This window comes from Lagopus muta, chromosome 17, assembly GCF_023343835.1.
Source record: "Lagopus muta isolate bLagMut1 chromosome 17, bLagMut1 primary, whole genome shotgun sequence".
NCBI lineage: Eukaryota > Metazoa > Chordata > Aves > Galliformes > Phasianidae > Lagopus > Lagopus muta.
In genome coordinates, this window is record NC_064449.1 from 3,716,691 (window position 1) to 3,740,655 (window position 23,965).

At 42.9% G+C, this 23,965-nt stretch overlaps 2 protein-coding genes across 5 annotated transcripts in view; one reads left to right on the plus strand and one right to left on the minus strand.

Moving 5' to 3' along the window:
- Positions 1–21,402, minus strand: EIF4ENIF1 (eukaryotic translation initiation factor 4E nuclear import factor 1). 4 transcript variants are annotated; one of them, XM_048963737.1, is made up of 19 exons: positions 21,244–21,402; positions 20,157–20,280; positions 16,525–16,598; positions 15,608–15,735; positions 14,772–15,067; positions 14,002–14,203; positions 12,400–12,575; positions 11,110–11,245; positions 10,604–10,783; positions 8,348–8,577; positions 7,444–7,512; positions 6,369–6,552; positions 5,641–5,720; positions 5,133–5,272; positions 4,873–4,957; positions 3,864–3,996; positions 2,815–3,159; positions 2,437–2,601; positions 1–1,880 (listed from the first exon to the last, which is right to left on the minus strand). In XM_048963737.1, exons 2-19 carry the CDS (start codon positions 20,274–20,276, stop codon positions 1,654–1,656), a joined length of 2,970 nt encoding a protein of 989 aa, XP_048819694.1. In that variant the 5' UTR covers positions 20,277–20,280; positions 21,244–21,402; the 3' UTR covers positions 1–1,653. The 4 variants fall into 4 exon arrangements, with proteins under 4 accessions (XP_048819694.1, XP_048819695.1, XP_048819692.1 ...); XM_048963738.1 differs by lacking the exon at positions 21,244–21,402 and adding an exon at positions 20,640–20,764 and having other exon boundaries at positions 2,815–3,096; XM_048963735.1 differs by lacking the exon at positions 21,244–21,402 and adding an exon at positions 20,640–20,764.
- The window catches only part of SFI1 (SFI1 centrin binding protein), a 26,534-nt gene continuing 23,384 nt past the window's right edge, over positions 20,816–23,965 (plus strand). The window contains exons 1-3 of the mRNA XM_048963731.1: positions 20,816–20,969; positions 22,451–22,531; positions 23,761–23,937. Of these exons, the coding sequence (XP_048819688.1) occupies positions 22,512–22,531; positions 23,761–23,937 (197 nt within the window). The 5' untranslated portion in view covers positions 20,816–20,969; positions 22,451–22,511. The remainder of the gene's footprint in view (positions 20,970–22,450; positions 22,532–23,760; positions 23,938–23,965) is intronic.

Consider the following 23,965-nt stretch of genomic DNA (forward strand, 5'->3'; position numbering starts at 1 on the left):
TACAGACAGCTGGTAGAATCAACTTTATTTACAGAATGTTACTGGGAAAGTGTCAAGTTAAAAAAGTATGAAAACAATCTTACAAGGACAAGCTGGTGATTGCATGTTTTACAGAGATTGTTTTATGAACAACCACTAGAAATATGGGTGACCCCCAACAGATTCCATATCTAATATCAGCTTGCTATTTCCATACAACATTGTCTCTGCTAGACTGAAACAAACCCACCACAGCATGCTGACAATTGTTCTATTAGTCAAGTGATTTTTTTCTTTTCTTTCTGCTGCTGGTTTTGCATTCAGTGAGACTTTGAAAGAGCAAGGCTGTGACAATTCTGCTTCTGCTTTCACTTTTTTTTTTTAAAAAGCACACTGGCCTAAGCTAGATAGAAGACATGACAGCAGTACTAGACTTAACACAAGTGAGAAAGTGAAGTGAAGAACCATGCAGTAAAGGATGGAAAAAACACTGAACTGTTCAGGAAAGTGAAACAGGCTTAAAAGGAACATAGTATTTTAAAAACCAAATATACACAGTAAGATCACAAAACTACCCCCTCCTCCCCCTTTCAAACCGCAGAACAAGACTCCAAAAGCAAGTTTCACAGTAATTGCATCAGTAGATGCACACCAGACTTAGGACAGTTCTTGGGACTCCCTTCTGTGCATAGAAGGGAAGGCAGTATAGAACATACCACACCTATGACTGAGGAGTTGAAGGGTGAGGATTTAAAGGCTCCATTTTGATGACCTTCAGTAACTTGTTTGGAAGATTAAAACAAGGAAAATACTGCAGCTAAACAAGGACCAGCACCAGCCCTCTTGGAAGAACTATGACCAGTAGGTACCAACAGTCTCTTTGCTTATGACAGATGAAGATTTGGCTTAATATCACTGTACCTCAATGCCATTTGAAGACTAGACAATTCTCTCACTTGATGGCAAGAGTCATACACACAAGGAATCGGACTTCTGTTACGCAGACAGCAAGGTGTGGGCTTTGCCACTTTGATGCTAGCTACACTGAGTGCACAGTACTTGACAGATGTGTTTGAGGGAGACCTACAGGAGATGAGCAGCAAGAAAAGGCAAAGCAACTTTATCCTGTTCACTCACACTTAGGATATGCAACTTTAATCTTAAACTCCCACATGTACAATGGAGAAAGATCCAAACCATAGGCACAACTAAAGCTTAACTGTCATCAGCTACTCTTATGTACAGCTGTATAGATTCAAAAAAGCTATTCTATGTGTATATATACAAAAGATTGTTTATACACAAGTCTGTACACAAGGGTCTATACATTTAGTTCTCTGCAGGAGGAATTTATAGCTGCTACCCCTACACTAGAGAATATCAGCACTTCATTCACATATCTTACAAAACCAAAAAATAGACACTTCCAGGATTAAACTGGCTTTGTCTTGCATCTAAATTTCTTCAGGCTTCACTATTCAAGCCATAATGGATCCCTTAGTCTTGATGCAGACATGAGACCAGAACAGGTGCCATGTGCTTTAGTCTTTCAAAAGAAATCTTGCACAGAGTGCTAAAAATAAAAGCCCCAAAAAAACAAAGAGGTGAAGTCCTGACTATGGACATTTTTATCCAGTCTAAAGAATCACAAGTGTCCCACCCAGTGGTCACTGTTCACTGCCGATATTCCAGTTCATCTACACTGATGACTTTGGATGGCATGGAAGGGAGAGGCTGCTGCAAGACATCTGAACCAAACCACTTTGCAAGGCCAATGGGAGAGCCACTTCTCTGGCTGGGACGATGGTCAAGCTGCGTGTGCCCATGAGATAATCCAGTCCGAGACGACACATTCTGAGGGGTTGTTTGCACACCAGCAGGTGATCCCTGTGCTCCAGTGCCTGTGAAATGTAAAGCTATTTGAAGTGGAGTAGTGAATTCGCCCAACAGTGCAATTTCCCCTAGAGCAACTGATACCTCATACGAGCATTTTGCACGTAAACCGAACGTGACTTTTACATTCTATTAGTCCTGGGAAATCAAGACCCCCTTGCTCATTTTGTCAGTACTCCCACAAACCACCTGACACTACCAGTTCTGGACACAGTACCATGTAGGTTTTCACTGGAAAAAAAGAAGGGAACGTCTTACTGGAGGTAGATGGGCGGCCTTTCTCACCCAGAAAGGAAGGAAAGACTGCACACGTGCTGCAAGACATAGATCCATGAATAGCAACACATCTTGAAGCTGAATGCTTCACTGGGATTTTCTTCTGGTATGAGAACCCATTGCAGGCAAAACTACTCTGGCAATTCAGATATTCATAATCACTATTCTTGTGTAGATAAAGTAACTTCCTCTTATTCCTATATACTAAAGCTAGCCAACAAGTATACTAACCGGAACACCATGCCAGCATTTGAAAACCCCACACTCCCCTTGCATGTTTTAGCTTACCTGATCTTTGTAGTTGCTGTTGCATCATTGCTAGCTGCAAAGGTGTCCCAGAGCGTGGATTTAAGATGTGATGGCTGGCTGTTGGTAATGGATAAAAAGGTTGGCCAAGGATGGGAGCAGATATTCCTTGCAAGTGAGACAGGTCCACTCCAGGAGGAAGCATACCTGTTGAACAGCAATGAGGAAATTTCACCTAATAGGTAGAAGGACCTTGAAGCAAAACTAACATTTATATTATAGATGGACTGGAAGTGGCTACCCAGATTTTAAGAGTTTTCATGTAATAAACATTGCTAGTACTAAGTACCAATTTGTTCCCAGTGCAAATGATGGCATATCCATGAAAGGGCTTAACTTAAGGGACAAAGTATGATTTACCTGCTTGCAGTAATGGAAGATGTTGTGGATGAACCCCCTGCGACAGCATTCTCTGGACCAATCCTGGATGCAGTTGATGAGCAGGTCGCACAATTGGTACATGGGGAACAAGGGGTACTTGATGAACAGGACGGAGGAAAGGGCCTCCTGGTACTGGGGAGGCCATCGTGGGAGTCTTTCTACCAGCTGATTTAGGCCTGTAGTCTTGCTCTTTGGTACAACGATTTGCTTGGGTAAGAGGTGTGGAACATGCAGAGCGCTGCAGTGCAGGTAGTTTGGTACCTAAGGTGGGCAAAGTTTCTTGATCTGCATTCTCCACAGAACTAGACAGTAGATTATCTGTAGCTAGAATTGAATACAGCTATTATAATCCACAGCTAGAGATTGCATCTAATGAAAATTAAAGGTGATGACTGTTAAGATTGCTAAATTCCAGGACTAACTGAACTTTATTTATATTCAATAGGAAACTTCTGGCCTTCCTGAATGGCATTAAGCTACCTCTCTGTTGTTGATAGTACTGAAGTACAATGTAATTGCAACTGGACACTAGTCTTACTGGGTCAGTCAGTATTAAGCATTTCTTCTTAACAGCCACTTATATCAGACAACGTGACAAAACACTTCCTTAACCAGCTACATTTGGGAGAGGTTAATTGGTCTCAGCTTTAATTGTTCAGTTAAGATGTTGCAGGAGGGCTGTAAGTTGCTTATATTCAATTGCTGGTATTGTATGCAATTAATATTGTTAATATGCTAATTCATCCAAAAAGCTGTAAATAAGCAGTTTTTTTCCAGGCTTCCTATGGTCAGTACCATTCACAAACAAGAATAACAGATGTAAACCTAACACTGCTGGAAGAATGCATTCAGGTGTACACCTCCTTCATAGCTCTCTAACCCTTCTTATAGATCTATTTTTATTCTTTACACCTGCCTGCACTCCATAAATCAGAGGTATCTTAAGCCAGTCTGGACACAAGTACTGTAGCTCTTCAATTCTATTACAAGTCTCATTCATGTGTGTTAGTTTAAAGCCATTACAATACCTTCATTTGGCCTCTGATTTTCATCTTTACCATCACTGACTTTCAGTTTCCCAGAAACTGGCTCCTCTTTGCTCTTTTCCTTACTCTCATACATCTTGCGAATCACTGAGGTAGGTGTAAAGGAAGGAGACAGCTGCAGAAAACAGCAGAAAACAGTCAGTGCTTATTGCCAAGGCTGCACTACCTTAGTTGTGAGTGGACATCAATTCTTGTATACCCTTTACATTTGAAGCTCTCTTTAATCAGCTACTTAATTCACCAATTACTTTGGTTTGCTATATTTCACCCCTTTATTCTGTAATTCAAGTACTTCTCTATTTTTTGTCAAAGTTTTATCTTTGTTTCTCACAGAGAAAGTTGAAACCTTACTTGTATTAACTCATGGATGACAAATCCAGGGAAAACTACTGCCTTAGCTGTCCCTCTCCCCATTTGAAGTTATGTAACACTTGTTACACATATAAGAAGTTCTTGCAACTGTTTAGCAGCTAATGTCTTGTGCTGGCCCTAAACTGCAAGTACTTGACTGATTAATTGGAAAGCTTAGACCAAAGCAACATACTGAAGATGGGGAGGCAACAGTCAGGTTTGAGGCTTTAGTTTTTTGAAAGATACTATTTCAGCTTTCATTTAGGTGAGTCACTTCATACCCCTACTGCAGACCAGTGTTTTCTACAGCGCCCAGCAACTTTCAACCCTTATCCAAAAGGAAGCCTGGGCATCAAAATATGAAGGCCTAGTTTTTCTATATAGTTATCTTCCTTTTGTTTGAGAAGACTGAGTCAAGGAAACATTAGTGGGGCTTCTTCAGTTCTGGGTAACACACCAATCAGAAAAGGCTATTTTTCAAAGCATCACATGCAATTAACCCTTTCATTGTCATTATAATATTGCCCTTGTGATTCAATCAACTCCTCTTTACATTCTTCTGCTGACTGTGGTTGCCATGATCTTGTTACTGCAGCTGCCTTTACAGCTCTTCCTACAGTCATTACACTGGGGTACTGACCATGCTAGTGATGGATGCTGTGGGGGCTGGAGAAGATGTATTCCCTCTGTGTCCTGGTGCAGGTGATTTAGTCACTCGCTGTTGTCTGTTGAAGAACAGGAAGTTAGAGGCAGTTCTACTTATGGCTCAGAATGAAAGCCAAGATTGCCAATAAACAATACAAGCCCAAGTCACACTAACACCAGTCTCTTCTGAAAGAAAATATCCAAGTGAAAAACAATTGACAACGTGCCTTTCATGTTTTGCAGTCAGATACCTACCTGTTTCTATAGCCATCTCTGTTTTTGTCCATTTGTGGTTTTCCAAAGCCATGCTGATAGAAGTTTGCTGCCTGTATGGCTAAGTCATGTGGTAATGCTAGTCCCTCTAATGCAGCTTGTTGTATTTCCAGGGGACTCATCTGAAGTGGAGTTGGGTTGGAAAAGAAAACACCACAAATTAAAGGGTTTTTTTTGAAAGAAATAATGCTAAAGGTTTACTGCTATGCCTTCACAAAGCATCTCCCCACTAACAGCCCTCTATTTTACTGAGGGACAACAGATGCTTAAAAGCTCTTAATATAGCCTAAAATAGTTCTAATTACAATGAGGTTTTGAGATGGTACTAAATTAGACTCCACATTCTCATACTTGGAGTTAACTAGAACAAGCACATATTACATGTTTACTCAATAAACTTGTTTCCACGAGTTTTTTCTGGACTCCAAAATATAAGGAGAAAGATTATTAAGCAAATTTAACATACAAGCAAAAAGCACTTCAGTCTAACCTGTGCAGCAACTGGGCTCATGGGTTTCCTCACACCTGGAAATGGATCACCGAGCAATTGCTGAGAACCTTGTCCAAAACCTAATGAGAAACATTCAACAGCTGCATCTAAAAGCACTATCAGACCTCCCCCCCAGCATATGATATATACCCTTAAGTAAACCATTCGTACCCGAATTAAAGATCCCCTGTCAAGATTCTCAGCTTCCCATTTAGTCTTTTGCTTGGGAACTGACAACCTCCTTCCTAAACCCACTCCTCTTTTTATTGCTGAGCATGGAGCAACTCTTTGGTTAATTCAGGTTATCTGCCTAGCTGTGCCCCTCAGTCTAATCACTGGGGCTGCAGAATGTGAAACAGTCAAGGCCTCAACACTGTGCAAGCACTGCTCAGCAGTAGCTACAGCAGTGCTCTATCAGCTTGTTACATACCTACAGCCTAGCGCTGTGCCAGATGCTATAAAGAGAATAAACTCTTTCCCAGGTGAAAATTAGTTTATGTAGCAGACCACATTTCAATGCACCAGAATTTACTCTGTGTTCCAGCTGATGTTGACTTCTAGATTTTTGTGATTAAACAGAGACCAACAAGGATGACATCCTGTACACAGTCAAGAGGCAAACCTGTCTACCAATGTCACCAAGTTCACTGTTCTATGAAGAGTTCTCTAAAAGAAAGTGGAATCATTCCAAAAATCCATAAGAAACACTGTCTTGCAACAAGTCATACCAATAGGTGAAGATATTCTATGGCGCAGGTAATCTGCAGAAGCAGCTCGAGTTGGAAACACAGGTGGGATAGGAGGAGAGGGCGCCCTCTGTCCCAGTAAAGAGGCTCCAGGTTCCAAACCACTTATTAGGCCACTTAAGACATTTGATGAAGCAGGTCTGGTAATGGGTGGACCAAGAAGTTCCTATGAACACGTAACAGAAGAATGCTCAGAATAGCAGATCAATTTACACAGAAGGGTTCATTTTACTGGACTGCAGGCTATGCTATTTTTAGCAAGTTAGAAGAGAAGGCTGACTTGTGCAACTAGACACCAAATCTGGTAGAATTAGACACCTAGCCAGGTTTCACAGGAGTGGCTCTGGAACTAACACCTCCTATTTACTTCCATAGGAACTACAATAGATACAAGACATACAGTCACACTGATAAAGCAAATTCTCAGCTGCAAAACGCTCTTTTTCAACAGTCACCACCATTAGCTGTGCATTTCTGGCAGCCATTAACGAGAGCCTGCATGCCATGCTTGTACAAACCTGCACCAGTGAAGGTGACCACTGTCACACTGCTGAAATGCACAACTCAGCACCTCACTGTGCTGACATCCCCTGCTTAGTCTCCACAAACATTCAGCAAGCATCAATGAATGTAGGAGAGATCTGGCACCCATTGACATGCAGAGGAATTCCATTCCACACCTTTACTTTGCACAAATTTCCATGTCAGATGCCACTTCAACACACTGCCCCTCTGCTGCCATCTATCCCACAGCAGCAAAACATAACAGTACTGACAGGTTTAACCTTTACTGCCATCTCACCAACATCTGCCTTTGACATGCAGGCAAACATGAAATAGAAAGTCTTACTTTCATAGCAACCCTTGTATGCTTTCAAATTATAATCATGGGACACACATCATAAGACATTCACAGTTCAGTTGTAAATAGCTTCCTTTACAGGGAGAATAGTCTGACCCCTTACAACTGCCTTAAAGCCTTACTTCCAAACATTATTTTGTTTTCTTTTTTTCCTAGTAGGGAAAAAGAAAAATCTAAACAGCTTATAAGAAATACCTGCAGAATATTTTTTGATAGAGGCTGGCCTGGTATCTCTGGCGGTGACATTAAATGACTCTCAAGGCTCTGTTAAGAAAATGAAAACACTTTAATCTACACCTAAATATGACAAGCAATGTATTCATTAAGACACCATCCACATTCCTGTCTCAGTGATGTTAACAGTTTTGTCTGTTCTGAGGACTACAGTTTAGTCATCAGCCAAATAAAATCCCAGCCAAGTTAAAGGCTGAGCAGGCTCACTGATATTCCTCAAGAAAACTAGTGTTAGACTGCATGCAAACAGTTCAATAAACTCAAAGTACAACACTGATCCCTGAATTTGATTGTGCAAACTAGAAGAAATGCCAGGGCAAGTGGGCAACTGAAGCAATGCAGAAATAAGGAGCACTGGTATAGCAAGAAATACAAGCTTCAGCTAAGCATTAGTGACACCTAAATGACATATTTGACAGATGTCTTTGAACAGCAGTACTGAGGCACTCACTCATCTCTAGCTTGTCTTCTATAAGGAGCTGACTGAGGGTATCTGCTATGCATGGCCCATGCCCTTTTTTTTCTTTTTTTTTTTTTTTAACAAAGAAGTTTGCTTTTAATCAAAACATTGACAAGTTAAGTTCAAGTGTAGGAACTTATAGAGCAGTGCCCTCTGTAATAAAAACCAACAGAAACCTAATTGCTTTGGCTGGAGAAAATGAACAGCACATCTATTTTATTACTGCTTTCTTCCACCTTCAAGCAACAAAATGGTAAATGAAAGCCACTATTTAATGTCATGCCACCGGATTCAACCAAGCCCCACACGTTATCACAAGTGTAATGTAAGGGGTTTTCAATTTGCATCCTAAATCTTCACACAGATCCATTAACAGCTCAGTAGAGACAGCTGTGTGTTACTTACATTGACTTTGGGCTGTGAAGGTAGAGTCCCGCTTGCCTTCATGCTACTGACCAGTTTGTTAAATGCAGTCATATCCCCATCTTTCTTGATCTGTCTGGACCCAGCTAAGTTCAACGACTCCTCCATTTGCTCTGCCATAAATGGAGTAGCAACTTTCCCCTCCTGATCCACTTTTAGGCCTTTAAGCCCAGCTTCAACTTCTTCCACTGAAAGCACAACTCCTGAATGCGCTGAGAAATACAGAAGAAATAGTGGTGAACCACAGTGCCCTTTTTAAAAGCAAGCTCCATTCTTGTGCAAGAGTTGAATACAAACTGTTTGAAAACAGGGTAACAGCCAAAAAACTTGTTTTCTGATATCTGCACCAGCTGCTGAACAGCATCTTACCTGTACTTAGACATCTTCATATTCACACTGGAGGTAACATCGTGCACAAATAAGAGCATGTAAGGCACTGCAAGAGCCTGTTAAGTTTTCATTACCTTTAATTTACCCTGGGTGACAAGCCATTACTTCATTTGACAGCATATTAAGATTTCATTTACTTTTAATAGAGAATATTCTCATGAAAAGACTGAGTTTAACTCAGAAAATTCTATTTGTTTTATTTCAGATTGTCTTACAGCCACAGTGTAAGGAGTGTCAAGCTGCCTGAAGCTATCACAGGTACAGAGGATACATACCTGGAGAAACCTTGATGCTTTGGACAATCAGTTGCACACTTAGTTGGTGTGCATTAAGTTTGAAGTAGGCTTTTTTGCCCCAAAATTAAGAGCCATTACAGAAAGATTTCACTGGCGTAATCAGAATAAGGTACAAATGTTAATAAGCAGTACTTGCATTTGTGTGCATGCATATATGCAAACTGATAACAAGGCTAGCTGATAACAAGCATTATGGACCAGTTTGTTTGTCCCAAGGTATGATACCTTAACAGAACAGAGAAAGGCACATGCTATGAATTGCTGAAGCAAGCACTGACCCAAAGAAATAAGATTTTTTTGGAAATCTGGGCAAGAAGGTGAGACGAAGCAATGATTCAGACATGCAGAATGAAACATGAAGGAAAAGCATGACGTTGGTGGAGAGGAATTGGACTGGAAACTCCGTAGTACTCGTAAGTTATGAGAACACACAACAAGTCAGAGTGTGAATGGAAGCTTCCCCCAGTTCTTTATTCCTTCATTGCTGTTTTGTGAGGATCAAAGTTTAGAAATGGTTTAGTAGGAAATTCAGACCAAGCAGAACATTGAAAAGACTTGCACTTCTATTTAAGTCAAATTAGGAAAATGTTTTCCACATGTTAGCCAGACAGTTCCTGCTCCTGAAATGGATGCTTCAGAATATTTGCAGCTCTTGGATGATTTCATACCCAGTTGCTTCACACAGATTGTGGAACAGCATTACATTTTGTTCAGTCCATTTCACAAGGCAATACATGCTGCTTGCCAAATGGAAAATAATTTGGAACAAGACTAAGATTTAAAAAAGAACACATGTATTTTTGTACCACCATGCGTGCTATGGTGCCAAACGTGCAAATGCATAACTGAAAAGTCCCTTCAACATCAAGTTTAAGTCAGCCCTGAACTCATTTGAAAATAGAATTCACTTTTGCTGGCAACTGCTAACAGGAAGTTACCTGCAGTCCCATGATTCTAGTTAAGTTAGTGTAACTGAGGCAAATCTGTTCCTATGTTGTACCTCAAGGTTAATTGTTTAATTAGAAAACAGAACAGCAAACAGATCACTGTGACTCAAGTACTAGCAACAGTCTTGAGAGATTTGATTTTAGTATTAACAGTATGAAGAAACACTAATATCCTCCAGCAGTCGTTCATCTTTTTAGATCCCAACACTTAATGGATCAATGTGATCCACTGAAGATCCTGGCAAGAATTAAAACAAGTTTTTGGTAAACCAGAGTTCAGATACTACAGTTTCTGAACTGACATTACCAGTCTCAAGCATGACAAGCTTAAATAAAGGCCAGAGAAAGCATGAATCTCAGCTCAAGATTTGCATCATCCTAAGTTATGATCATTACTGGCCAGTAAATGGTCTGAGAGTCGATGTCATCCTGTGATCAGGATGAAAAGAATTAGTGAAGACACTAACATAACTAAGATTTGCTGATTTTGTGGTCTGTAGTGCTTCCTACTTCTGGACTTGGTAGTTGATGCATCCAGAACACCAAGCCTCTTGGTTTGAGGTACTGCACAATGAGAACTCCACGATATCTGAAGAGGCACTTACTGCTCTCTCTAAGCTTTTCCTTGTTGGCTGAAAGACTTGAGAGAAGAGGTTTTAAGTCCACTTTGGCTTTCTGTAGCATTTCTAGGATGTCCACTTTGTTTTCAGAGTGGTCTTCCAATGGAATGGGAGCAAAGTAGTTTCCAGAGTTCTGGCCAGGGGAGAGAATGGCTTGCTCTAGACCTGAAACAGCAAAACCAGGAGCACTGCCACATCAGTTTACCAACCCAATGTCTCAAGATGAACATACACTGGTAACCAAGTTCAACAGGTCACTGAAGTTACGCCTCATACCCTCTGCCCAAGGTCAGCTGAAAAGTCATTATGAGAACGACAAGAACACTTATAAAAACAGAACTTATAGCTGCTTACATTAAGAACTTCCAAAAGAACATCAGGTGCTTGAACTGCGGGAGATGCACTGTTCTAAAGTGTACCTGCCACATTCTCATTAAACAAGTAGGAGGGAATACAAAAGAAAGAGACCACGCATTGTTCTGCAGTCTTACCTGCTAGTCTCTCCAGTTCCTCATGGGGTGTAGATCTCAAGCTGCTTGACCGACTTCCAGAACGACTGGGATTAGAAAACCACCTGCTAAACCTGCTGGCAGACACTGAACCTTCCCCTAGCACATCTTCTATCATCTGGATTATGAGAACAAAAAAAACCAGAAGCTTGTGATCAGAAGCATCTTTGAGAGGCTTCACTGTACAACCAAGATTATTCTGTTATAGATAATGAGATGGGGACCCTGGAGTTTAGAAATTTTGAAATACTTTTTCCTTCAAAATATAATAGATTTGTATAACCAGTGTTGTCAAAAATCCATTACATCTTTCATTTATACCAAAAATTTGTTCAGATTTAAATAAGAACTGAAACAGCATCACCTAAATGCTGCACCTATGACATTTCAAAGTGGATGTGTGAGAAAAGCAGCAGAAGCGTTCCCTAAAAGAGATAAAGCAAGTTATAATATAATAGTAATTCTGGCCAGATATGGGCCAGTCTTGGTCCCTATCACAGCACATAAGCAATACTTTGATTAGCCGAGTTTCCTGCAGCCATGACTCACTTCAGCTCCAAGGACAGAGCCTTGGATGATGTGCAAGGACAACTCCCCAGCCTTGGAGTATTCAGCAGGTGGGGCAGAAGGCCAGCAGCCAAGGGCTACCTGCTTGCACTTCACATCCTGAACTACTCTGTGCCTAAGAGGGCTGCATTCTTCAGATCAATTGAGTCTAGCAGCCAGCTCCTTCTCCCTTCAGCCTGACCCGGCTTCACTGAACGGGACTTTGCTGAATTGATCAATCAAAAGCCACTCCCATTCACAGTGACTGTTTACTCCTTTGCTACATGAATTTCAACAGCAGAGCATTGTAGAACTTAACTCAAACTTAAGCTTCTTGTATCTTGCAAGAGAGTCCAATTAAAAGTTTGCTCAATGGGGATAGGTGAAGTTTCATCATACAACATTTCAGACCAAAGGAATAACAGCTTTCTGCCACCAGAGAAGTTCACTGAAACAAGTGGTGCTCAATACTATTTACAACAGCAACAAACAAGATAGTGATTTTGAGTCTTTCTTCCTTCTTTGCATTATTACAAACTCAAACTTTCTTTAGAGATAGAGAACATTCAGAAGTAGTGTCCTAGCACACCAAAATTCAAGTTCTGAAAGGCTGTCTTAGACTTGCACATCACATTAAGCAACTTTAAAAGCAAGACACTGTAACTGGACATAGTAGCAATCTGAAGTTTCTCTTATGAGTACACTCAGCTTAAAGGAAAAGCTCACCGAAGCCAGGCCAGGAACACTTTTATCCAAGTTAAAAAACTCATTGAAGTCAAACTCCCCTGGAGCTGGTTCTTGTAGGACAGCTTCCCTGGGAACTTCTTGATCTGCTGGAGTTTCATTGGTAAGGACAGTTTGCACTTCATCTTCTTCTGCCACTCCACCATTGCATTCTATCCCTTAAGAAGAAAATCAAATAGCTGCTGAGTCACTACACTGAAGTATTTCCTATGCTAACAGCACCTAACAGGCAATACGTTCACCCAGCCATTACAGCTTCTGATAGGAGCAGCACAAAGCTGTGCTGGGGAGCTTCAGACTGGACATAAAATATCCTTTAAAGTAAGGCTGCTTAAACACAAACAGGATTCCCAGAGAAATGGCTGATGCCTGTCAGCATTCAAGCAGCATTTAGATAACGCTGTCAGTAACGTGCTTTAACGTTAGGTTAGCCCTGACGTGGTCAGGGAGTTGGACTGGATCTTTGAAGCTCCTTCCAACAGAAGTTATCTATACTGCAATGGCTGCAGTCTGCCACAACAGAAACCAAGACTTGCTACATCTTCAGTAAAGGAAATCTAGTCTGTAATTATGGCTATCTGCTTCAAAATGTGAAAATGAGACTTGCCATTGAAACAGTAATTAACCGTATCCTAATCAACCCAAGAAAGTACACAGAACACAGATGAGATGTACTGTTACACTAAGCAGACAAACAGATACAGCTATTCCAGTATGTTAACAGCAGCTGTTCTTCCATGAAGAATCCTTTGGAAGCTTCTGCTTTCCTCCTAGAAATTCCACAGACGAGGCTCCCTGAAAGCTGGTACTTGATATAAACATTCTTAATAATATTAGACTTCATAATATTAAGTATGTAAGTAATCTAAGTATTGCTCCTATTCCCCTCAGCAAGAGAAGTGTACACATAAAGGGTTACTAAGCTTGCAAGAAAGCTGAAACTTAATACAAACCTAATGTAATTGGAACTATGTATTCACTTAATACAGTACAGCTTAATTCTGAAGAGTACAGGTTTATTTTGCCCAGCTGTAAAATTGTTAGCATTAAGCAGCCATCTTCCTTGCCTCAGTCAAGTTTGTACTACAGTTTTTGCTAGGGCAGTGGTAGAGCTGCGATGTCCAACAACCACAGAGGGTTCAGATTTAGCCTCCAAATTCAATTTAAATTTATGTTGCTGTACGCAGCTGTACAGCTGTATGTCCAACCCAGTATTTCTAATGCATGCACTACCATAGGAAACAGAATATTTGAAGTATCTCAAAGCAGTTAGCTTAGTTTAAACCAATTCTTTATCATTAGGATACAGAAGCAGACAAAATCCTACAAATTCCCAAAAGCTGTCCATATCCATAAAGTTTCTTCCAGACCCTCAGTTCTGCCTTTCAGACTGCAAAAACCTTAGAAGTGATACAATATTACTCCCCAGCTCATAAGCCTTCTGCTTTAGCACAACCTAAAGCTATGCAGGACAGAGGCTGGTAAACTGCGTTACCCCGACACTTGCCCGTATCTGTAATGGAATCATGTCTACATCCAGCAGCACGGAACAGACAGAACAGCCTTTGTCAGATGTACCATTACCTTCTTTCAGCGAGGCTGTGCGCCTTCTTGTACGTTTTCTCCCTTTGTGATCTTCCTCTAGAATTTTGTCATCAAAGCCTGTGAGCTCAATTGTTTCAGACTGACTTGTAGGACCAGCAGAGAACCACTCAGGTTCCTCTTCTGTGTACGAGTCATTCCTTCTCCGCTCCCCAAAGACACGTTTGCTATCACCAAATTCCCTCTGAAGTGGGATGTTAAAAATACTAAGTTAACCACTGAATGTAGTTTCATAACATTCCTCCCTGACCTCCAAAGCAGATGACACTATTTCCCACCCATCATCTTGTTTTTCTTTTTTAAAGCACATTCAGCTTGCTTATTCAATTTTAAACTTTACAGCTGAATTTCTGCTTCAACAATGAAGGCTATTGGTCTGCAAAGGCCTGTATAAACTCAGTTCTGTTTCCCAAGAGGAAGATATTTTGTATTGTTTAAAACAAATATCTTGAAGCATAAAAGCTTCCATCTGCTGACAACAGCTAGGTCAAGAACTACGAACTATCAGACTTCTTAGTATCTTGCATTTATCACAGGAGATGTTGGTAGGATACACAGAACTGGATGTATCCCAGTTCTTCTGGAAAAGGATTGGCACCTGAAGCTCTGAGCGCTCATCCATTAGATCACAAAGATTCTCTTTAAGAAGCCCACTTGTGTGGAACACTGAACTGCAGTTAGTTTGTTCCTGTCACTTTTAATGCAGACTGTCCAAAACCACGTTAATATCTAAGCAGGAAAAAAGAACAAACCCTGAAGCGTTTATCTTTGTAGTCCCTCTCACGATCTCTGTCTCTTGCATCTCTAGAATCACGTATATCTTTTTCACCACCCCTGTGGTCTTTATCAAAGTTACGTGAAGAGATAATTCTTCCACTGCCAATCCTACGTCCACCAATAACACGGACACCATCATTCTCTTTTTCTAATGGGCTGCCTGCTCGACGTGAGCTAACAGCTGCAGTTACATGACAGCCACCTCCAAAGCTTCGTCTCTGTGGACTTAAGACAACATCCAGGTCATCTTCTTTCACTCGCTCTCTCGGATCTACAAATCAAAGATCACACAAAGTATTTAGTTGAATGTAACAGCAAGCACAAGCTAGTTATCCACAAGATAGCCTTCTATTCCACAGCCTTGCTGCTATCCTAGAGCTTTTTGAAGGATAATATCCATAATTTATTTTTGTGAGGCTAACCTAGCCATGCGCCACAGAAAGATGAAAGTTGAAATTCACAGCTGGATATTTAGGAATCATTGTTCCATCACCCAGAAAGTCCCTGCTCTCATCTAGACCTCCTAAGTACTTACCCAATCTTGAAGCACAGAAAACTACCCTCTGTAACTGCATAATTACATATGTACTTACTACTACCCTGAAAAAATAGTAGGTGATAACAGACTGCTAAGTTCCATGGAGTTACCTGCATACCAGAAACAAGCTGTACATGGAATCACCAATGTCTCCTTGATACTTATTTCATGTCATCAATTTTCAGATATTTTTATCATTTGTCATCCCAAAGGAAAGGTTTTGCCAGCAGCTTACATTTAACTTTGATTCCTCTACTGTAAGAGCACACTCACCTACTATCCTACGCATAAGAGAAGTCCGATCTGAATCCAAATCTTTTTTAAAGCTTTCCACTGGTGAAGTCCTCCCTGAACTCGGATATAAAGATGCATGCCACTTCTCTGGATCCCAGACACCATCACTATGAAAACAAAGTTGCAGGATTGCTTACTACTAGTCTAGTAAAGAAATCATAACACTGCTGCTGAAAACTAGAACTCACCATCTGCACAAATGAGATCCACCTCCCACCTAACTTCTCAATCTCTGACTTACTACACTTCATGACCTCATATGGTATTCCAGATCCACAAATGTAAGTATATCATATATGCTTAGACTGTAGAACATGGGTTATCCCACTAAGTATCAGGGAAGTTTGCCTGACATGGTGATAAAAATAACTCAAGTGGATCAAGTGTCTCAGTAGCATTCTGGAAATTCTCTCAATCTCATACTTGTGCAAAAAAACCAATCTGGTATTGGAGATCTTGCTGTTTAGCAATGTTCTCAGCACAAGCCAGGAATCCTCTCACCTTCATTTTAAGATGAGGTACGCTGTTAACGTGGGAGAGCAATCCATTAAGCAAGTCAGCCTGTTGCAACATGACCTCGTCAGTGCTGTACACCCACCTATATCCTTGGTACCACTTGAAGTAAATCAAACAGCACAAAAATCATGCTGAAGCATAGTTTTTGCATGTCTATGAGATCTGCACAGTGCAAAGTTACTTTCTGATGAATCTTACATTTCCAAGCATAAATTTCCCAACTAGAGCATCCAGCCTCCTCTACTGGATTATTACTTCTGAAAATACTTCAGTACACTTGCAGCAAAATAAGAGAAACTTTCTAGCTAAGAACTACTTGATATTTTAACTTCTGTTTTGGAAATTGATGCAAGCAGTTTTCTGTATAATCAAGAAAATACCTGTCATATTTTTCAGAGAGACAAGAAGGTCTTTGCTTAGAGTAGGGACGCTCTTTAATATCCAGCAGTTCCTCCTAGAAAAAAAGCAAGCAGTTTGAATTCTCACCCAGACAAGATTTAAGTGACTCAAATATTTGTTCCAGACCACCTATTCAATGTAGCCATTTCATCTGACAAGCCATGTTTCCCAATGTGTTAGTTCATTTCCTGTTAAATAACACAGTGAAAAGTTGAAATTAGTTTATTTTTCAGTTCTTTCACCAGTAGCCTTTGAGCAAACTATCCATTAATCAGGACCATACAGCTCACCTCCCATTAGCTCTGTCTACTGTGCTGGAGACAAGGTAATGCTGTTTGAGAATCAGGGAGTCTCACCTGTAACACTGATACACTGCAGGGTAAGTTACAGCATCATGATCAGCACAGAACAAATTTTAGAGTGTGATTTAGGTGCCAAGAGAGTATTTCACTGAGTAACTTAGAATTCAGACAACATTTATATGAGTCAGTGTAGGACTCATATAATCCAGAAACCAAAGGTTTCCAAACAAATTAACAGTTTGAATGATCCTGAAAGCTGGTTTCTGAAAATAATTTGGAACTAGTCATACAGACTTGTATGACAAATCAGAATGACTTCAAGCATATGACAAAGCAGTAGCAGCAGTGCTTAGCAAGTAAATTCATATTTCTTCACATATCTACTCTACTATTGATGACAAGAGCAAAAGAATAAGTTTTACTCATGAACATTAACCTCAAGCCCACACTGACATGAAGTACTAAGCCTTACTAGGTCAGGTTGGACTTCATTAACACTTAAGGCTGTCTACACCAGCCTTGTTTACTCATCCATTTCCATGCACAACTTAGCTTACAAGCACAACAGATATACTGACATTGGAGCCAGCAAGTTTTCAAGATGGAATGAAAATTGCTGTGTTCAATGCTATGCAAGATTCAGTTTGTAAAAATAAAAGCATTACACAACATCAATTACTAAAGCAGATCTGGAAATTCCAGACAAGCTTGCCATTTCTGACCATCACCCATTACAAAATATCACCTATAGTTTATTCTACCCAAGACAAATTGATGCTGATTGATATTTCAGTTTTACACTTCCTACCAGCTACCAAACACACTCTTGAGTTGATAGCTGTGCACCCTGACTAGCCAGCCATTTCAGGGAGACTGGCAATCTCCCTCTCACTGAAGCTTGCCACATTCAAAAAGCTCTTATGGTGTGATCAGTGCTTTGAATCACATAGAGTTACACATAGTAAAGATGCACATCTCTAACTGTTTACATATCTCCTGTAGATGGCCTTTCTTCAACCTGCCTCCCTTCTAACAGTAGACACCACATCAGCCATACTGAAGAAGGCTCCGTCATCTAAGAGTAAAGCATTTACACAACAGCTTTCACATCATCATCCCCATGCATCTAAAACCAGATCAGTGGCTGCACTAACAAGCACTAACAAAGCTGCCAAGTTTTACCCAGGTACCATAAAATGTACTTCCTGAGCACAACCCTGTACTAGTCCTCAGCAAAACGAGTTCTTCCCCAGCACCATCTGACAACCTGGACAGCAAATATTTAAACAGAAGGAGGCTGGACTCTCTGCCCACAGCCTCCCAAAATAAACATTGATCTACGAGGAACATCAATGCTGTAATACTATCATAGTCTGATGTAGGTATGAGGACTATTGACAACACTGTCCAATACCAGACTTGGAAATTCACTATTTTGTTGGCCACGAGAGGGAGTTCATAGACTTCAAACAGATTTCATTGCAACTTTTCTACTGAAGTCAAGAGCATTTCATTTATGAGCTGCACACCCTGGAGCAACAGCTTCTAAAGCACTAGAAGACACAGCCTGGAATAGACAACATCTTGTCTTAAGAGTAGACTGATGACAGCACTTCCACAGTGCAGCTTATTTTGTTCCTTTGTTCATTTTTTTTCTTAATTCACACAACAGTGCTTGTAAGGAAAGAGAAAAAGGTATTTTTAGCTGTCACTGAACACATGTTCAAGCAGTTCACAAGGACTCATCACATGAACCAGCTGTTGTCCCACTGTAAAATAATCTAAATTATTAGAGGAGCTCTCTCCCTACTCTAAATCAGCAGCACATGCCCTGAAGCAGTGTCCTTCCCACCCCTGAATAGTACTAAACTGATCATGTGAAAACCACTTATGCTGTCAGTGATATCAAACAAAACAGTTCACCAAAAGAAAAACAGCAGTATTGGGCAAGATATTTTAAGAGAGTCAAGAAGGGTGAGAAATCAGACTCTTTGGAAACCAACAGATAATAGACTGGTGCTTTCTGGCACTAATTCTGCCACTTTATTCTGATCAGAACTACAGGCAATAACAATACTGGATATACAGCTGCACTGCTTTATTCACATACTAAGCACCAGCACTGAGTACAGACCAAAAAAGCACTCAACTTGCAGTTGCATTCAGTTTCTCTTTCTATGAGGAGCTGAACAATACCAAGCAAGGACAGGCACAGATTTTCTAACAGGCAGTTTAAAGATAACTCCTCTCCTCCACTTCAGGAATAATTCAATATCAAGTTCCAAACACTACTACCCTCTGCATCTTCAGTTAAGATGTACATCTCGTCTAAGAAAAGGGAGGGAAAGAGAGAGCCATACTATTCCCACATCAGTTTTGCCACTGTGACACCAAGCTGCTTGGCTTCTTTCTAATGTCTAGTCAAAATAAGGCAGCCCTGCTATCTCAGCAGGGCAGAGTCTCACTGATAACTTTTCTCCTTTTAAAAAAATACACAATCTCTAAGAATAAAACAGTTCTGTATTTCTCAAGTAAGATAACACAATCAGCAGCAGCAGCATGCTGTCTCACTCTGTTCCACACTTTGAGCCATTTGCTGTAAAACAAGTTAATAGATTTCTACACAAAGCAGTGACCACCTGTTCCCACAGCTTTCAGCAACAGGAAAAAAAAAAAACAACTGCCATTAAAAGTTTTCTAAAAGCATGTTTCAGCAGTGATACCAAAAGCCCAAACAAAATTTGAACATTAAGCCCCACAGTATATTAACTCCATATTGAAAGGATCTTTATTTGCAAGTTAGTCAATACACTGAGTATAAGAACAATGGTTATCATAGCTAAATGTGAGCACCTGTGCTAAAGCTTTCACACTGAGCACTAGTTAGAATCACATGTGAACATGCTTCTAAAACCTCACTATGAGCAACTGCAAGTAAAATTACAAAAGGCATCTCAACAGGCACAGACTGAAGCTGCAATTACATCTGGTGGGCTGTATGTTGTAAAGAAATTGGCCAATTTAAACTAACACTGCTGAAAATAGAACTATGAAGCACAAATGCTGAGAAAAGCTAGAAGAGCAGCATGCTTCAGCCTCTCCAGCACACGCTCCAAAGTGCTCAGGTACTACAATAAAGCAGTGGTAACGAAACGTCTGTTGAGGACAGGGCTGTGCAGCTACATCACAAATAAGTGTGCCCTGTGTCCTCCAGCAAGTCCTGACCCACACAGAGGCTGCTTGCAACCATGCTCTCCCTCCTTCGTTACCCGCGGCCAACAGCTCCGCGCACAACTTCCACAGGCACTTACTTTCGTATAGCGATGGGGGTATTTCGTCGCAGTTCTGTTCAATTCCAGAAAAGCATCACCATTCTCAGCTTCTGTTATGCCTCCTCTTTTATCCATGGCTACGTCAAAGCCTTTAACCATGGACCTAGCGAAAAACAAACGAAACACTTCATTTGGGAACGCGCGTCGCCGCGTCAGGAGCAAACACTCCGGGCCGGAGCAAACCCCGCACCCAGCCGAGCAGACAGATAACCGCGCAGCACAACAGCACAAGGGCTCTCCGCTCCCTCGGCTCCATCGGAGCGGCTCCCCGCCCGGCCCGGCCCGCCCCCCGCAGCGCAGCGCCCGGCTCCGGAGCGCCCTCGGCACGATTCGCCCCGCGGCCCGGCGCGGCGCAGAAGGAGGCGCGGATCTCCTCACGGCGCCGCGTTCCGCTCGAGGCCTCGCGGTCGCCCGCGGCGCTTCCCGCTCCGGCTGCGCTCCTCCCCGCTCTCCCGCTCTCACCCCTCGGGCGCTTCACGCGCACCGGGCCGGCTCCGCGCCCTGCCCGCCTCCGGCCCCTCCGCGGCTGCCTCGCGCGCCCGCTCCCTATTCGCCCGACTCTGTCTCTCCTCAGCCGCCGTAACCGGGGCCTTCCGCCGCCCGCCCCGCACCCATTTAATGGCCCGCGCGCAGGCGCGACGGAGGACGCTCGAGGCCGGGCTCCCCCGCGCGGCGCCTGACTGGAAAAGCCGGGCACGGCGCGGGGCCGAGCCACCTCTTCCACCGCCAGCTGCCCGCCATCGCCCCACGTCTCGTCCCGCCGTTGTCTTTCCGCGCCGAGCGCCGCGCCGGGTGAGCGAGAGCGGGCGGTGCCCCGAGGCCCGCAGGCGGCCGGGCGGGCAGCCCCGAGGGACGCGGCGCCGCCACGTGCGGGCGGGGCGGCGGAGCGGAGCGGGGCGGGAGCGGCGCCGCGGATGGGAACGCGGCTCCGGCGGCGCTGCGGTGCCGATCGCGGGCGGGGGGACGGCCCGGCACGCGTCACCGCAGTCGGCGGCGGAGACGCCGTCCTGTCAGCGCCTAACGGTGTAATGCGAATTAACGGATACCCGAGGCAGAAATTCCCTACAATAAAAGACGGCGTCGCTCCGCTCTGCCCCTGCCGCAGCGCTCCGGCGCTCCCCTCGTAGCGGCACTCCCCTCGTAGCGGCCCGTGGCCCGCGATCGGCCGCCGCTCCTCCGTGCCGCCAGGGGGCGCCGCGCTGCGCGGGCGGCACTCCGGCCTCTCTCAGTAGTGGTGGGCGGGGCGCGGCGGTGAGGGGCCGCCGTGCGAGGCTGGGCTGTGTCGGGGCTCCGTCCCGCGCTGTGAGGGGACGCGCCGGGCTGCGGCGCTCCGGTGAGGGTAGAGGGCGAGGGAACGGGCTGGAGGCGGTATGGCGACCTCGGCCCCGGGTGAGGGCTGGTAGCTTCGGAGCTGCGCGTCGGCTTTCTGCGGTTCTCGGCCGTTTGTCCGGAAGCGCAAAAAGCGCTCGGGTTCTGCATCCTCTCTGCTGTGGGGAATTTCGTGCGGGAGGAGCGGCCCCGCCTCTGAACGGCTCGAGGCTCTGAGAGGTCGCTGTGTGGCGCAGCCCGGCCAATGCGCGGCGTGGGCTGGGGGCTGAGGGGCCCTTCTGACCCGTTCTGGGAATTCAGCCTGGCTGCAGCAAGGTGTTCTGGCACAACTTCAATCTTACACGTTGAAATCTGTGGGTGCTGGGCTTTGTACAGAGCCTGACTTTCTGTGATGCCCAGAAGTTCACTGTTTGATTTGTTTTCTTGTGTTTGTGGATGCTGGAGGTTTCTAAAAAAATGGAGTCAGATTGGTTAGGTAGTGATTTTCTATCCCTCGATTGGCCCTGTGGTCATCTGTTCCACTTTACACCATCTTTCTAGCACAGCTTTACCCAGGCACAGCTTCTGTCATAGGGTTCACATGATTATGGCTGTTTATTGCCTACGGATCCATGAGCAAGGCTGCGAGTGTGCAGGTGGATGCTTTCCATGTTCAACATCTAGAAATACACAATGTTCTTTGTATATTTAGGTGGGGTGAGTGGAGTTCCTGTCATTCTGCAGATACAGAGTGCATGGGATGAAGCAGCTCCCTGTGAGGACAGGCTGAGCTGAGACTGCAGCATGGGGAGGAGAAGCTGTGGGGAGAGCTGAGAGCAGCACTGCAGTATCTAAAGGGGCTGTAAGAAAGAAGGGGGCAGACTCTTCAGCAGGATGTGTTGTGATGGGACAGGGGGAATTGGTTTCACTTCATGAGTAATCAGAACAAATTTCTTTATCCAAAGCTACACAACAGCTCGGTGCAGCGAATGCGTTTATTTCCTGCAGCCTTGGGACTGTAGCAAAATGGAGAAATCCAAAAGCAGGTAAGCAATAATAGCATGCTTTTTTGTTAAAGACCTTGGCTATTAATTTTATGATGACATCTTATAAATTCAGCAAGACAACAGACGTCTATTTTCATATGGATGTTTATTGGTCTCTATGGAATGTTATTAATCAGAAAGTGTTCCTCTTCAAATGTAAATAAATAAAAAGCTCACGAGTAACCAGATGACTTCATGGGTTTATGTTATCATAACGCTATCAGTAAAAGCAGTGTTCCTTAAGCAGTGTGTCTGCTGCTTGGGTAAACATACAGAAATTTTTGAATTTGAAAGTTCAACTAAGTTTGCCTTAGAACAGTTCAGAAGGTTTTAGAGGAAGTTGGGCCTTGTAGATGTGTACAAAAACTTGTGCTGAAAGCTCTTGCAGGTAATTTTACAAGCGCTTGAACTGAAACTCTTCAAAGTGGATACAGCTGCCCTAACTGCACATCTTCAGATGCACAGAATTCTTTTGTCAGCTGGATGGGCCCCACCTCCTATTGAAGACATTCAAATAATGTTTTATAGAAGAGGAATTTATTTCTTTTGCAAAAAGTACATTTTGTTATTGTTTCATGGGCTTTGTTTTAGCTCCTTGCAGCACACAGAACAGTCCAAAAATCCCCTGTTTCCTCCTACGAGGTTTTTACTATTAAACTACTGGGTGTTGGTTGTTTGTCCATTTTCAGTGGTGTATTGTTAGTGCTGTGCAAACTTTCTCAGCTGATCTCCTGCAACTTATTGGTGTGGATTGTTCCAATGACTTTGTGGAAGCAAGACTTTTTCAGGCTGCAGCCGTGTTTTTCCTAGCTCAGTTCAGCTGATTGCTAGGGTGAGACTTGAGCCCATTCGATTCTGTTGCCTGTTACGGAGCTCAGGAATGTTTGTTGTCCTAATGTGCAAATTTTTGTGGTGACAGCAGTATTTGTTTGGGGAAAGGCTTCAATACAACTGGTCCAGCAAGTTTCATCTGGTTGGATTTTCTTTATTATTCTTGTTTTCCAAACCATGTGAAACTAGATGGACAGTTATGTTTCATTCTGCTTTTTTAGTGGTTGAATTTGTGAAAACAGGCAGGGTGTCAGGGAAACATTGTAGTATCGTGTAGCTGTCAGCTTCTACATGCAATTGCATGCTTTTGTAATATATTAAATTTACTGAAATCATTGCATTAGTGTAGCTTTGTGCAAAATATTTCTCTTTTTCTTTTTTTTCTTTTTTTTTTCAAGATTAAAGCCTGGCAAGGTCCGTGTCATTCAACTGCTGCCTCGGCCTGAGGTGCGTGCAGCTGGACAATCCATTGCTCGCCTGTCTGTCAGGCAGTTTCAGGACAGATGTGATGACAGTCTGGATCAAGTTGGGTATGCCCAGAGTCAGGGAAGAAGGTTAAAAGAATTCCAAATCAGGTGATAAAGACATTATATATCTTTTACT